The following is a 17,261-nucleotide window of genomic DNA, read 5'->3' on the forward strand; positions in this document are numbered from 1 at the left end:
CCTTTCTAGCCTACTTTTAATTGTCTTCACCTAATTTCAAAAATCTCCAGCAAAAATAGCCCTACCCAATTTCTTGCGGTTTTGTTGGATCTTGTGAGATTTTGTTTGATTTGATCCATGGATTTGATGTGTTGCAAGTGGATCTTCCTTCCCAAACCTCCCAATAGCTTTCGCCCATAAATTCCACCACCATAGCTCCAAAATGTTTCTTCTCCACTATCCAATTTTGAAGTCTGATATCCCCAAATTGCCACGATTGACAGCCCCCGGACATCCGGCCCTCCGAGACATCCAGCCCACCATTTTTTCTTGTTTTTCTTTGCCATTTATTTCATTGTTATTTGAACTTGTGGCTTGCATTTTATAAGGTGTTTCGGCTACTTAGGGACGACTACATCAACATCACTGCCATTCTTCACCGCCAATAATTTGTCACCGGCAACATTCATCCACCCCTTAACACCACAACCGGAAGCAAGGTCATATACCCTCCGTTCGCGACAAAGGTATAGTTGTTGAAGGTATCCATTCCGTCAACCACTATCTCCCCTTGCCATTGAACTTGATACCCACTAGCCTTTGCAGTATCTTACCCACTAGCATTTTGAAAATTGTTAGGCCTCATCACCTGTGCATCGTAGTGAAATGTTGAATCACGTTGCTTGCTATAAGTTACTCCCATGCATACCTTGATTACTTGTATTACATTTGGCTCAAGCATCAAGCAGTGTTGTAAAGGATGAATTTGAAAAAAAAACTCTAAGCAGAAGAAAAAGATACAAAGAGCTTATAAGGAATAGCGTTTAGCATCTTACATACATCATCGTGCTACTTGTGAGCTGCGTTGGAATTTTCCTCGAAGAGAAGAGGAGATGCAATACAGTAGAGATAAGTATTTCCCTCAGTAAGAACCAAGGTTATCAATCCAGTAGGAGAATCACGCAAGGCCTCGTGAACAGCACCTGCACACACAAAAGCAAATACTTGCACCCAACGCGAACAAGAGGGTGGTCAATCCCATTGGCGGTTACTTGTAAGGATTAAATCTTGTAGTGGTAGATAGATAAATTGCAAAGATAAAATAAAAAGAAAGTAAAAATTGCAGCAAATATATATTTGGTTTTTATATATGATTTGTAGACTCGGGGGCCATAGTTTTCACTAGAGGCTTCTCTCTCGAACACATAATATACAGTGGGTAAACAAATTACTGTTGGGCAACTGATAGGAAATCGCATATTTATGATGATATTCAAGGCAATGATCATGTATATAGGCATCACGTCCGAGATAAGTAGACCGACTCCTGCTTGCATCTACTACTATTACTCCACCCATCGACCGCTATCCAACATGCATCTAGAGTATTAAGTTAATAAAAACAGAGTGTGACATGATGTAGACAAAGTAAACTCAACTAATATGAATAAACCCCATCATTTTATCCTTAAGGGCAACAATACAAATGCATGTCTTGTCCCTTTCTGTCACTGGGCTACAGCACCGCAAGATTGAACCCATCACAAAGCACCTCTCGCACTGAAGATAAATCAATCTAGTTGGCCAAACCAAACGGATAGATCGGGGAGAAATACAAAGCTATAACAATCATGCATAACAAAGTTCAGAAGAGACTCAATTACTTATGAATATTCAGATCATAAACCCACAATTCATCGGATCCCAACAAACACACCGCAAAAGAAGAACTCCAAGAACATCGAGGAGAACATGGTATTGAAGATCAAAGAGAGAGAAGAAACCATCTAGATACTAGCTATGGACTCGTAGGTATGTGGTAAACTACTCACGCGTCATCGACAGGCCAGTAAGGTTGACGTAGAAGCCCTCCATGATGGATCCCCCCTTCGTCAGGGTGTCAAAAAAGGCCGATGGGATCATGAAAAGACAGAGACTTGCGGCAACGGAAAAGTATTCCGGGTCGCTCTTTGTTGGTTTCCAATATTTGAGAATTTATAGAAGTGGAATTCAGTCAAACGGAGCCTCAAGGGGCCCACGAGGCAATAGGGCCCCCTGGCGTGCCGGTTTGCCTTGTCGTCTCCTCGTTCATCCTCTGGTCTCCTCCCAAAGCTTCCAGGGTCTCTTATGTCCAGAAAAAACGTCAAAAAGTTTGTAGCATTTGGCCTCCATTTGGTACTGATTTTTTGGAAAGCCAAAAATAAGCAGAAAACAAAATTGGCACTGGGTTAATAGGTTTGTCCCAAAGATTGGTATAAAATAGCATATAATTGCATATAAAACATCCATGACTGATACTACAATAGCATGGAACAATAAAAAATTAATGATACGTTAAGCGTGCGGACCCTACGGGTTCGAGAATTATGTAGACATGACTGAGACATGTCTCCGGTCAATAACCAATAGCAGAACCTGGATGCTCATATTGGTTCCTACATAATCTACGAAGATCTTTATCGACCAAACCGCATAACAACATATGTTGTTCCCTTTGTCATCGGTATGTTACTTGCCCGAGATTCGATCGTCGGTATCTTAATACCTAGTTCAATCTCGTTACCGGTAAGTCTCTTTACTCGTTCCGTAATACTTCATCCCGCAACTAACTCATTAGTCACAATACTTGCAAGGCTTATAGTGATGAGTATTACCGAGAGGGCCCAGAGATACCTCTCCAAAACACGGAGTGACAAATCCTAATCTCGATCTATGCCAACCGAACAAACACCTTCGGAGACACCTGTAGAGCACCTTTATAATCACCCGTTTACGTTGTGACGTTTGGTAGCACAAAAAGTGTTCCTCCGATATTCGGGAGTTGCATAATCTCATAGTCTGAGGAACTTGTATAAGTCCTGAAGAAAGCAGTAGCGATGAAACTGACACGATCAAAATGCTAAGCTAACGGATGGGTCATGTCCATCACACCATTCTCCTAATGATGTGATCCCCTTTATCAAATGACAACACATGTCTATGGTTAGGAAACATAACCATCTTTGATTAACGAGCTAGTTAAGTAGAGGCATACTAGGGACTATATGTTTTGTCTATGTATTCACACATGTACTAAGTTTCCGGTTAATACAATTCTAGCATGAATAATAAACATTTATCATGAATTAAGGAAATAAATAATAACTTTATTATTGCCTCTAGGGCATATTTCCTTCAATGACTCCATTGCCAGCCATTTCCCGTGCCCAATCTCGGATTTCCTGATGAAGTATATTGGACTCCCGCTGCCTATCCGCAATATCCCCACCAACGCCTTGCAGCCTTACGTGGACAAGCTCGAGAAGAAGCTCTCAACCTTGTGGGCTTCAATGCTTTCTCGTGGTGAACGATTGGCTATGGTGTGACACGTCTTTTGTGCCATGCAGACTCACATCGTCATCGCCATGGCTATCAATCTTGTGATTCTCAAGCACATGAACCGACTAGTCCGTGCTTCTTATGGCATGGTAGGAAGATCGTGAGTGGTGGACACTGTCTTGTGAGCTGGGGCAAGGTTTGTCGATCGATTGCCTTCGGTGGCATGGGCGTTCCTGACTTGCTCCGGACTGGGCATGCGCTTGAGGCTAGGTGGCTTTGGCTGCGCAAGACTGACCCTTCCAGGCCTTGGCGTCACCTCCACATTCCCTGCACACAAGAGGTTCGCGCCATCTTCCATGCGTCGACCTGCTGGGAGCTTGGGGATGGCAGGGTGTGCTCCTTCTGCGAGGACCACTGGCTGGACGGCTTGTGCATTAGTGAGATTGCTCCCCTCATCCACACTTTGATCCCTCACCGTCGATGCAAGACTTGCAGCGTGCAGCGACGCCCTCAACCAACCGCCATTGGGTGTGGGATATACATGGCGCTCTTGGCATCGAGGCCCTGATCCAGTACGTCACGCTCTGGGCCAAGCTTCGCGACATCTAACTCTCCGACGTCTCGGACTGCATCCTTTGGCGGTGGACGCCGACTGGCACGTACTCTGCCAAGTCGTGCTACCTTGCCCTATTCTCTGGATTGACTATCAAGCCTGAATGGCGTCTGACTTTGAGATCATGGGCGCCGCTACGTGTCAAGATCCTCTTATGGCTTGCCTACCAGGGGCGGTGCTGGAGGACGGATAGACTGGCACGCCATGGTATGTCGCACGCCCCCCTTTATCTCCTATGTGACCAAGACCCAGAGACTATGCAACATATACTAGCGGGCTTCTCCTTCACCAGACAAGTTTGGAATGAGATCCTATCGTGGTGCCGATCCACCACCAACCTACCATCTCCAGAATCAGAATTCCGTGATTGGTTTGCCGCATCCATTCGGGATCCCTTGATGGCCTTACGTCGAGGCCTCACAACTCTCTTCATCCTCACGGCTTGGAGGCTCTGGAAACACCGCAATGGATGCATGTTCAACAACAACCGGCCTTCAATTTTGTGACTCGTCGAGCTAATCAAGGAAGACGCTAGAGCATGGGCTTGCGCCGGGGCCAGGGGACTTGGCCACCTCATCGGCGAGATATAGGACATTCTTCTTTAGTGTCACGCACGCCTTAGCTTGGTTGCGCTTGTGTGTCTCGCTCATCGGGTTGGCGTGTATGTGCTTGCGAGCTCACATTTGTAACTGCTACAACATTTTCCTTCTATCAATCCAATGATACGTAAGTATTTTACGTATTCGCGAAAAAAATATTTTTATTCACTACATGATATGTGTTTTGCTTGGAGCGTCGTGTATGATATGAGTCTTTGCTTTATTTGCTTTTTAGTTTGCCACAATCATCCTTGCTGGACACAACTTTTTGAGAGGTACACACATTAATCATGAATTTGTTAGAATACTCTTTGAGCTTCACTTATATCTTTTGAACTAGGCAGTTGCTCTAGTGCTTCACTTATATCTTTTAGAGCATGACAGTGGCTATATTTTAAAGAAATTGATGAACTCTCATGCTTCACTTATATTATTTTGAGAGTCTTATAAATAGTATGGCAATTTTCTTGGGTTATGAATTTAGTCCTAATATGATGGGTATTTAAGACGGATATAATAAAAACTTTCATGAAGATCATTGAATATATGAGAAGTTTGATTCCTTGCGTTTGTTTTGAGACATAAAGATGGTGATATTAGAGTCATGCTAGTAGTAAATTGTGGTTTAGTAAAAATATTTGTGTTAAGGTTTGTGATTCCCGAAGCATGCATGTATGGTCTCTTGTTATGCTATGAAATTGAAGCATGATTTATTATTGATTGTCTTCCTTATGAGTGGTGATCGGGGACGAGCGATGGTCTTTTCCTACCAATATATCCCCCTAGGAGCATGCATGGTAGTACCTTAATTCGAGGGCTAATAAATTTTTGTAATAAGTATGTGAGTTATTTATGACTAGTGTTGAGTCCATGGATTATACACACTCTTACCTTCTCGCATTTTGCTAGCCTCTTCGGTAACGTGTGTTTCCCCTTCTCACCTCGATTTGTGGTGCAAACTTCACCAGTGCACCCAAACTCCGTGATATGATACGCTATCACACATAAGCCTCTTTATATCTTCCTTAAAACAGCCATCATACCTACCTATTATGACATTTCCATAGTCATTCTGAGATATATTGCCATGAAACTTCCACCATTCCATTTTATTATGACACATATCATCATTGTCATATTGCTTTGCATGATCACATAGTTGACATAGTATTTGTGGTTTGGCCACTGTTCATATTTTTTATACATGTCATGCTAGATCATTGCACATCATGGTACACTGCCAGAGGCATTCATATAGAGTCATATTTTTGTTCTAGTATTGAGTTGTAATTTTTTAGTTGTAAGTAAGTAGAAGTATGATGATCATTATTCATTATTAGAGCATTGTCACATGTGAAGAAAGGATGATGGAGACTATGATTCCCCCACAAGTCTGCATGAGACTTCAGACTTAAACGAATAAATAAATAAATAAATAAAGAGGCCAAATGAGCCCAAGAAAAAAACAGAGGCCAAAGTGCCCGACAAAAAAAAGGAGAAAAAACGAAAATGAGAGAAAAAGAGAGAAGGGACAGTGTTACTATCCTTTTCGACACTTGTGCTTCAAAGTAGCACCATGTTCTTCATGATAGAAAGTCTCCTATTTTGACACTTTCATATATTACTAGTGGGAATTTTTCTTTATAAAACTTGGCTTGTATATTTCAATGATGGGCTTCCTCAAATGCCCGAGGTCTTCATGAGCAAGAAAGTTGGACGCACACCCACTTAGTTTTCTTTTGAGCTTTCATATACTTATAGCTCTAGTGCATCTGTTGCATGGAAATCCCTACTCCTTGCATCTATATCAATTGATGGCCATCTCCATAGTTTGTTGATTAGCCTCGTCAATGTGAGACTTTCTTCTTTTTTGTCTTCTCCACACAACCTCCAACATTACTCTATTCCACCCATAGTGATATATCCATGGCTCATGCTCATGTATTGTGTGAGAGTTGAAAAAGCTGAAGCGCATTAAAACAATTGCTTGGCTTGTCCTCGGGGTTGTGCATGATAAATACTTTGTGTTAAGAAGATGGAGCATGATAAGACTATAAAATTTTATAGGGATAGCTTTCTTTGGCCGTGATATTTTGAAAAGACATGATTGCTTTCTAGTATGCTTTAAGTATTATTGTTTTTATGTCAATATTAAATGTTCATTTTGAACCAAATGGATCTGAACATTCATGCCACATAAAGAAAGATTACATGATAAACATGTTAGGTAGCATTCCACATCAAAAAAAATGTTTTTATCATTTACCTACTCGAGGACGAGCACGAATTAACCTTGGGAATGCTTGATACGTCTCCAACGTATCTATAATTTTTTTTATTGTTCCATGATATTATATTATCGATCTTGGTTGTTTTATATGCATTATTATGCTATTTTATATCATATTTTAGGACTAACCTATTAACCTAGTGCCCAGTGCCAGTTGTTGTTTTTTCCTTGTTTTTGTCTTAACAGAAAATCAATACCAAACGGAGTCCAAATGGAATGGAACTTTTTAACAATTTTTATTGGACCATAAGACACCTTGGAAGCTTCAGGAGGAGGCCAGAAGAGCCATGAGATCGCCACAAGCTCAGAGGGCACGCCCTAGGGGGGGCAAGCTTGTGGAGGCGTGGCACTTCCAACCCTAATTTTATTCTATAAATACCCAAATATTCCTCCAAGACCAGAGGGCACACCAAAAATATGTTTCCACTACCGCAAGCTTCTGTGCTCGTGAGATACCATCTTGGAGCCTTTTTTGGTACTCCACTGGAGGGGGATTCAATCACGGAGGGCTTCTACATAAACCTTGTTGCCCTTCCGATGATGTGCGAGTAGTTTACCACAGACCTACGGGTCCATAGCTAGTAGCTAGATGGCTTCTTCTCTCTCTTTGATTTTCAATACAATTCCTTGATGTTCTTGGAGATCTATTCAATGTAATCTTCTTTTGTGGTGCATTTGTTAAGATCCGATGAATTGTGGGTTTATGATCAGATTATCTATGAATAGTATTTGAGTCTTTTCTGAACACTTTTATGCATGATTTATATAGCTTTATATTTCTCTCTGATTTATTGATTTGGTTTGGCCAACTAGATTAATTTTTCTTGCAATGGGAGAGGTTCTTTGTAGTGCGTTCAATCTCGCGGTGCTCAATCCCAGTGATAGAAAGCGACATGACACGTATTTGTATTGTTTCCGTTATGGATAAAAAGATGGGTTTGTTCATATTGATTGGATCTATCCCTCTGCATCATGTCATCTTACTTAAAGCGTTACTCCATTCTTGTTAACTTAATACACTAGATGCATGTTGGATAGCGGTCGATGTGTGAAGTAATAGTAGTAGATGCATGCAGGAGTCCGTTTACTTGTCTCGGACATGATGCATATATGCATGATAATTGCCTTGGATATCATCATAACTATGCGCTTTCTATCAATTGCTCAACAGTAATTTGTTTACCCACCGTATGATTTCTTTCAAGAGAGAAGCCTCTAGTGAAAACTATGGCCCCCGGGTCCATCTTTTATCATATTATTTTTAGAACTACAAAACCAAAAACCCTAAAATACCTTGTTGCAATTTATTTACCTTTATCTTATTTTGCTCTTTTACTTATCTTTTATATTTATCACTATCATATCTCATCCTTGCAAATAACCGTAAGGGACAACCCCTTTATCGCGTTGGGTGAAAGAATTTGTTTGTTTGTGTAGGTGCAATTATTGGAGACTTGTGTGTTCCTCCTACTGGATTTATACCTTGGTTCTCAACTGAGGGAAATACTTATCTCTACTTTGTTGTATCACCCTTTCCTCTTCAGGGGAAAAACCAACGCAAGCTCAAGAAGTAGCAAAGCTTTGCCAATTGAGGAACCAAAGGGAACTATAAAAGCGCCAAGATAAAGAGGCTCTACACGAGGAGTGAATTGTTGTTTATGGTGAACACAACTCGTTTCCGACATCAAGAATATCATGAGGAGCATCGAGACATTCATTTTCCTCTATGTCAAGAGCAACGCCAACCTTGCAACAATCGCAAAGATGAAGAGTGCTTGGGCAAGCTAAAGTTTACAATGCCAAAATTCTTAGGTATAATTGATTTTGAAGAATACCTTTCGCAGGTACCTAAAGTGGGTAGAATCTTTCGCATGCACAACTTTGATGACGCGAAGAAGATGGCAATGGATTCTCTTGAGTTCGACGGGTATGTTCTCATTTGGTGGCAGCAAGTGATTGAATGAAGAAGAGAACAAAGGAGAACCTCCTATCTGTTACAGTATATGTGGATTGCACTATCCTTTTCATCAGTTCGGACTTTTGGTTGCGTTGACTAGTGCATGAAGCTTAACATGGTATTAGAGCCAAAGTCATGAGTTCAAATCCTGACTTTTGCAATTTATTAAAAATTGCTGGTAACCCCCTTTTGTGTCCACGTAGAGGCCTCTTGAGTCATGCATGAGTTTCGCGCACTGTCACTCTCTTAAGGTTGCACGTGTTGACTTGTCTTCCCCGTCACACGTGAGAGGGGGTGTTACAGTTGCACTAGCCCCTGCATCAGTGCGTAATTTTGGTTGCTTTGGCTAGTGCATGAAGCTTAACACTATCACCACTTCGGATGACATGAAGCAAGTTATGAGAGCAAGATTTGTACCTACACACCATACTAGAGACCTCTTCAAGAAGTTGCAAACTCTAAGGCAAGGCACGAAATCCGTGGAAGAATACTATAAGGAGATGGAGATTGTAATGATAAGAGCAAATGTGAAATAAGTCGAGGAGCAATCTATGGCAAGATTCTTGAATAGTCTCAACCACCCAATAATGTTGGCTTTCAACCATGCTCTAACCTTCTCAAGCTAATCCATCGAGCAACCAAAGTGGAGCTCCAAGTGCAAGTTGACATTAAGTACTCTAAGTACTCATCATGCACATCAAGACACTTTGGATCATATACACGTGCTTCTCCAAGTGTGGCGCCATACACTTGAGGTACACCCACCAGTGGTGGTACTTCAAGCTGCAAGCCGACGGCAACAACACCGAGTTGTCCTCCTCCTACTACAAGATCCTTCAAGCCTCGGGCTTTTACAACTATACTCTTCTAATGGACCCCCAATGTAGTCAAAATAACCCATAACTCAATTGTGTGGAGTAAAAATCATGTGCAAAGCGGGAGTCAAAAAACAAGTGTTGAACCGTCTCCTCTATGTGACAAAAGAATAGTTCCTACTGCCTTAATTATGCTCAGCTAAATTATAAAACATGTTAAAGACAACAATATATTTAGTACCAGTTCATTATCATTAACCGCGCAGTTGGGCAAGTCACCAGCTAGCTGCTAATAACGACACAAATGGTACAACCAATGCAACATGCTAGCAAGCATATTTCGGGGATTATTCTTAAGGATCTAGTATTGTCGGAGGAGCGCATTCCGGGCGCAAGCACTCGCACAAGGGCACCAAATAAGGAAACTTCCACCAGCAGCGCCCGTCAATGAACTGGTGCTCTTGGCAAACTCTCCTGCATTTGGCAGTCCTCATGCAGTAGTAGTAGTACACACGACTTAGGACCCAACATTCGTCCGCTTCAAGTCCAACTCCAAGCATAGGCGACACCGACCCTGAAAATACATGTTGTGAGTGAATTGTGCCTAGCTATGTGGTGCAGTGGAGTGGCCTGAACCAATGAAGTAAACCATGAATACATTAGTGAGTGAGAGGTTGCTTTACCACAAGGCGTGAAAAGTAGCCATAGGAGGAGGCCGGAAGCCGCTGCTTTCATCGGTATCTCCATATCTAGCATGTATTGAAGAGGCCCTAAGGGAGAGTTGTTTCTTTATACATGTTAAGAAAAACAGGGGTGTCCCTGACAGGAAATTATATCACGAAGACGTGTCACAACATCTAATGGTCACCTCAAATGGAGAAAAAATGCATGAGATATGCAAGCAGCGCAAAGAAAAATAGAATATATGCAAGGCTCTTGCGAATTCAAGCGAAAAAGAAATAATGCCTCATTTACATCTTTAAGGCACTCCCAATGCATAATATCTTAAACTTGTATCTTAAGCATTAAATAAGTGACCAGATACAACTCCACTAACACATTAATTGTATCTTAGTATGGTATATAAAGAAACATGTGTTTAATATGTTTTGTGATCAATATGAACATCCTAACCTTGTGGTCCATTTGTGACAACACATACAACTAACTCAACTGTATAACATGGATCAACTATTTTTCATCAAGAGAAAACAACTTACGGTCACCATTTTGGAGAACAAAAAATATATGTTCTGCATCAATTTCTAAGTAAATATCTAGTTGATCACAGAGTTGCATGAAATGTGGCAAGCCAATGTGCATCCCCAATGATCATCGCTTAATCTTCAAAACACAAAATTTACAACCTTGGTATGTAAATCAATGTCTACATATTAGCATTACAGAATAAGCACATGTCCTTGCTAAGTACTCCCTCTGTAAAATAATATAAGAGCATTTAGAGCATCTCCAGCCGCGCCCCCAACAAGGCCCCCCAGGCGATTTTTCGGCCGCGGGCGCCAAAAAATCGGCCCAGTCGCGCCCCCAAGGGCCCAGTTTTCGCCGGCTCGGGCCGAAATTGGCGCCGGCGGACCCAACCCGAACCCGACGCGCTGGGGGGCGCTCGTGGGCGTCGGGCGAATCATTTTTGGTGCGAAGAGCCGCGGGCCCCCTTGCCAGCGACTCGACTTTCTTCTCGCCACTTCGTCGTCCTCATCGCCTCGTTTCCCGAGGCGAATCAATGCCAAAGCTGCGCGCGCTGCCGCGCCGTTCAGCCTCCATTGATGTCTCACAGGCGGCGCAGTGAAGGCCGGTCGACGCGCGTCCCCTCGCGCGCCACGCCTCCCGCCACGCATAACGCGCCGGCCAAGCCTACCACACGGCGCCTCCGCCTATACAAGCCGACAACCAGCGCACCGGAGACACGCACAGATACTCCACCATCGACGCGCCCATTTCTCCCCCTCCCATCTCTCGCCGTCTCCAGTTCAGAAGAATGGCCGAGCGCTTCCCAGGCGACGGCGCGGCGACAAATGGCTTCGGGCGCCGCCATCTTCACGAGGACGAGGCTCGCCTCCTTTTCGAGGCCGAGTACCCGGCCCCGCCGGACATGCGGGTGCCCGGGGCGTGGAGGATCAGCGCCGGCGGCATGCCGGTGCCACCACCACCCACCAGGGCGGCGCGGCATGCGGAGATCGCACGTATCCGCGCATCTCTGGTGAGGGAAGGCCCGCGGTACACCGCCGACAGCCTGCTCTGGGAGCCCTACTTCCGCCGCCGCCACGCTGAGCAGCTCGAGGCGAACGGCGTCGTGCCCTCCGGCAGGCTCAACTCCGAGGGCCGGCGCCGGTGGTGGGGCGTGCCCGGCCGCACGTTGGAGGCCGTCCTCGAGTACATCGAGGGCGGCAACACACCGCGCCTCGAGTACCCCGCTCCCCCGTCCTTCTCACGCCGTTGTGGGAGCTCCTGGATGCCGAGGCGCATGGAGCGGCCTGGGGCGTCCTTCTCCTTGTTCGGCCGCTCGTCGGGCTCTCCCTGCCTCCGCCCCGTCAAGCCGGAGCCCCAGGACACGTCTGTCAGCGCGCGCACCCGCAGCTCCGGCATCCGCATCGGCGACTCCACCCCCCCCCCCCCCGGCCGCTTCGTCCTCGTCGAGCCCAAGCCGGAGCCCGGCCTCCCCGCGGAGTACGAGGAGATAGCCCGGCGCGGCTTCTCCGACGAGGACGCCATGCAGTGGGCGCGAGACGACTACCTCCGCGACGAGATGGTCCGGCAGCGCCGGGCCCTGGAGGAGATAGAAGCCCGCAAGCGTGGGCGCGAGGACGAGCACGGCGTCGTGATCCTCGACAGCGACGACGACGAGGACGCCCCCGGACCGTCCAACCTGCCGCGCCAACCGGGGGAGGAATGCAGCAGGGACGGCGGCGGAGGAGGCTGCGTCGCCGCCGCCGCCGACGACGGCGGCGGCGACTACACGCGGTTCTACAGCCTCCTCGGCATGTAGAACTGCAAGGGCGGGCGGCGGGCGGCGGGCGGCGGGGAGCGGCGAGGTAGACGGCGAGGAGCGGCGATGGAGACGACGAGGGGCAGCCCCTAGTAGTTTTTTCTTTTTTTTTTGTAAAATATGTTTAAATTTGAACGAACTCGCCGATGTTTGCGTTAAATTTGAGCCGTGTTTGCGCCGTATTCAACTTTTCCAAAAAAACGTGGGCGCCGCGACTGGGGGCATCACGCCTCCAGCGCGCCGGTTAGCGTCGGTGCGCCCCCAGGGGGCGATTTTTAGCCCCTCCTGGGGGGCCAACGGCCAAAGATGCTCTTAGATTACTACTTTAGTATTCCAAACGCTCTTATATTAGTTTACGGGGGAGTATATGTTACGGAGATTGAGTACTGGTGTTCTGTTCGAGTCAATACCAACTTGTGTGTTGTGTCTACTGGACAAAGATTGGAGTGACTATGTTATCAAATTAATAATACATTTTATTTTAAAAAAGAACACAATAAATGCATGTCCAATGTTCTGATAGACATGTGATGTTTCTATGAGGGATGATGGTTGTGTGCATGAGTTGTGTATTATGATTAATTTCCAATATATGTTCTTGATACTTATACGGAATAACTTGTGGTGGATGATGTGAAAGGTTGCAAAGCAAATGAACAAAATAGATAATCAACCTAATGGGGCATAAGTCAGTGTCCTTGTTTATTACCACATTGCCGGTCAATGGAACTCAAATCTTTCCCTTGTGTTCTCAATCCACACATGCTTGGAGTTCGACCTCTGGAAATACCAACAAAAATAACATGATTCCTCCTTCAATGATGGCAACAGTTGGAGGCCACCCAATAGTGTGATGCCAGAGTAGCTACCATCAAGGACGCTTGGGTCCTTTACAATGAGGACAAGTAGCACCGATCACACAAGGAAGAGCATAATGTAGGACATGCTAGTGGTGTATTCCAAAGTAGAAGGGCATGGGGATAAGAAGATCGGTGGCTTCTATATAAGTACAGGCAAGACGACGAGGGCATGAGGATTGTTTATGTCTGTCATGGTAGCTTCCTCACCCCTGGGGAGTTTGTGAAGCACGTTGGTGGGGATGATGTCTTGAATCCTCTTAGGCATATTGTTGCCAACCCCTCACTGTCAACCTTCTTATAGTTATGGACTATATCTCGAGAAGTATTTTCTTAATGTTGTTACATTACATATTGTGTGTTTGAACTTGGTACGCATACATGTTTCAATGTTTATGTGATAACGTTAAAACATACAGAGTCTCATTTTACTACAAATTGGGAGAATTATATTTTTGTTTGAACTGTTAGTTCATTTCTAAGGGCATTCATCTAACTATTTTTCATTTGTCTGTGGACAAGGGGATTCATCAAATGACCTCCCTCATTTGTCCGTGGACATGTCCGTCCATGTCCGCTGATAGAACTCATTTGTCTACCAAAATAGTGATGCCTAAGGGCATCATCCTGCATTTGTCCTCACCCATGTATTTGGCCCTTTTTCATATCTTCACTGTTTTCATTATTTCAACTATAAAAATTGGCCCAAACTATTTGAAGACATCTCACTGATAAATATGAAGCGCAAACCATTCAACAAGTCAAACAACTTAACAATTCAAACATAGTCAAAAAATTGAATCAATCAAAGTTGATGGTGGGCATTGATGTTGATACACATTGTGTGGAACTACTTCTTAGCATCATAATTAATAATGCTAGTGTCATCCCCTCAACTCCGTAGTGATCCTTGCAAGTACAACTTGCTAAGCCTCGGTAGTCGCTCTCCTTGCTTTGATGACCACCTTCTCTCTTTGAAGTCTATGAACTACTAGAAGACTAAACTGTGAAGAGACTTCGTATCCGGACTGGAAGCCTTTGGTGCCTTGGTGTGTCCTCCAAGGCAGAAAAGATAAGAATCAACATGTTTATCCCTTCCTTGTAACCGACCATGTGTAGCCCTAGTACCCCTGGTGTCTATGTTAACAACGGGGTTTAGACCGTAGAGGCTAGAACAACACCCATCATCCTACTTGCCTAGGGTTTAGTTCATATGATCTCATGGTAGATCGACTCTGTAATCATCCTATACCCTTCAATATAATCAAGCCAGGCGTAGGGTTTTACCTCTTAGAGAGGGTCCGAACCTGGGTAAACACCGTGTCCTTCGTCCCTTGTTCCCCATTGATCCAAGATCAACAGCTCGGGACTCCCTACCCGCGATCCGCCGGTTTTGACACTGATAATGATTTCCACCCACGAGGCCGAAATTGCGCTTGCCCTCCATCATACTTTGCATTATATTTTCCCACTTATTTCCCTTCATTCTTTTCACGTTGATCGCTAGTGCAATTGCACCTCCACTTGTCACATCCTCTTCATCTGCCCTAATAAATTGCTGGGAGCTTCAGCCATCATTTGTTTTTTGCTTCTTGTTGGGGCTTTTGAGTTCTCTAACAAGTTCACTCCATTTACTAGTGTCGTTCAACTTCATCCAACAATGTGACAACGTAAATGGCCTCCTGTCAATTTGTTGGTACAATGTCACCGCCAAGCTCAACTATCAAATGAACCACAGATCAACATATTTCAACATATAAAGCAAGAAAACAAACATGATGATCAATGTAAAGTGGCGAAAATCGAATGGCTTCCGACTCCCAATGCACTTGGATTTTTTATTTGTTTTTTAAAAGTACACAAATTGTGTACCATAGCTTTATAGAAGAGAGAATTTCAAGTACAAAATAACTACTCCCTCCGTTCCAAAATAGATGACCCAACTTTATACTAAAGTTAGTATAAAGTTGAGTCATCTATTTTGGAACAGAGGGAGTACAACTCATTGCGAACAACAAGTATAGCGCGCACTCCACACCTGGCTAGTCCAAAGATAGCCACCACGACAAAACAACTACAACGCAAAAGAGCCTGACCAAAACAGAAGAACCATGCCACGTCTCAACCTACGCCGGTCACCTCCGAAGAACCGTAGCTCCTGCCAAGCTTCCCTTGTCGGCGCTCCATCCACCCTTTATGCCTAAAGGAGGTGGCAAGTGTATGGTGGGACTCGATCAGACCGGAGAAAGGCGCAGTCTTGGAATCACTAGCGACGACCGTACATTGTGCCGCAGAAGATCCATCATGGACAGCGGCGAACACCGGAGGAGCACAATGAAGGACCTCCAGACCGTATCCCCAGACACGATGCTCCCAACAGAGGGACGACGTCGAGGACGCGCCATCGTGCCGACCCTGCACAGAATCAAGGCTTTCGCCCGGAGACAACAACCCAACACCAAGCGAGGAAGATAGCAACACCTCAGCGACGCCTCCAAGAAGGGGAATGACATCCGCGGAAGACATCGCCGCCGGCCCGGCAACCGGACAGGATTTTCATCTGTATCGCCGCATATCTCCGCACCTCCAAGGCCCGGGGCAGCACCGTCCTTGTAGCCTCACACCGCCGCCAACGCAGCACCTCGCCGTCGAAGCTGCACAACTGTGGTTCATCGACACCACACACAGCAGAGAGAACGCGGCCCAATCATCCACCATCAACCCGGCCAGCAGCCTCCCGGCACCTCGGGCATGGACCAGGATCACCGCGATAGAATCACCCGCTCCAGGGGACACCCACGCTACGACCCTAGCCCCAGGCCCAGATCGAACCTGAGCAGAGGCACAGATCTGACCCGCCCTCCACGCTCCACTCGGACGCCAGCATCGCCGGGAGGGCACCAACGCACGCCCCAGCTAGGAGGAGGTCGGCCGCCCACTACTCGCCAGGAGCTCCTTCCTGACCGAGCCTTCATAGCGCCACCGCCTCCAAGGCCGAGATCTCGCGCCGCTGCCTCCAAGTTGCGTTGACGCGCCGCCCTGCTCCACTGTCGTGCTGCCAGCCTCACCAAAGCCCACCTCTCCTCCACGATCCCCGCCGTGCGCCGGCGAAGCCCGACGAGACTCGTGCCGCCGGACACCCACCACCAACGCCTCCCCGGGGACGACCCGCCTCCGCGCGAAAGTGCACGTCAGGGAGCGCCTCCATCACTCGTCGGGCGTGGCCGCCACCGCCGGCGCCGGCAGCGGCAGCGGCCGGGGGAGGGAGATCGGGCCGCCTGAAGGATAGGGTTTGGGGTCCTCCGAAGCCGCTCGCACGAGCGGCCCGGGAGGAGAGGGAAAATGTCGATTTTTTATTTGTCACTTGCGTATGTGGACCCCAAAAAATGTTGACTCATTCTTGCATGGCATACCATCTACAGTATGAGCGAGCGTGGTCTCATTGTGGTCGCTTGCGATTTGATGAACTCATGGTAGTAGTCGTGATTTTTCTTCCAATATTTAGAACTCTTTTGCTCCGTTCCACATATTGGATCCATCTCATCTCACATGCAAACAAGTCGTGCAAAACAACATATCTTCCTTCCAGGTGTATGCACTTCCTCACTTCGCCACCTTCTTGATTTGAGATGGTTGCCTAACATCATACATTGGCGTATTTTTATCACCATTGTGAAATATTGGAGGTACTTGGCCATTGTTGATCATACCCATCATCAATTCATCCTAAATATGCATCACAATACCCATTGCAACACAAAACGTTCACATCGATCCTAAATATGCATACCTACTCAAAAGCATCACCTCATTTCTGCTGGGTGGGGGG

At 45.8% G+C, this 17,261-nt stretch overlaps 1 protein-coding gene across 1 annotated transcript; it reads right to left on the bottom strand.

The window, feature by feature from the left end:
* Positions 1-9,871: 9,871 nt before the first annotated feature.
* LOC119313081 lies at positions 9,872-10,318 on the bottom strand. Its single transcript, XM_037588900.1, has 2 exons — positions 10,255-10,318; positions 9,872-10,121 (listed from the first exon to the last, which is right to left on the bottom strand). The coding sequence occupies exons 1-2, from the start codon at positions 10,316-10,318 to the stop codon at positions 9,925-9,927; spliced, it is 261 nt and encodes an 86-aa protein (XP_037444797.1). The 3' UTR covers positions 9,872-9,924.
* Positions 10,319-17,261: the final 6,943 nt, after the last annotated feature.

Source organism: Triticum dicoccoides, chromosome 5B (genome assembly GCF_002162155.2).
Source record: "Triticum dicoccoides isolate Atlit2015 ecotype Zavitan chromosome 5B, WEW_v2.0, whole genome shotgun sequence".
In the NCBI taxonomy this organism is placed as follows: Eukaryota; Viridiplantae; Streptophyta; class Magnoliopsida; order Poales; family Poaceae; genus Triticum; species Triticum dicoccoides.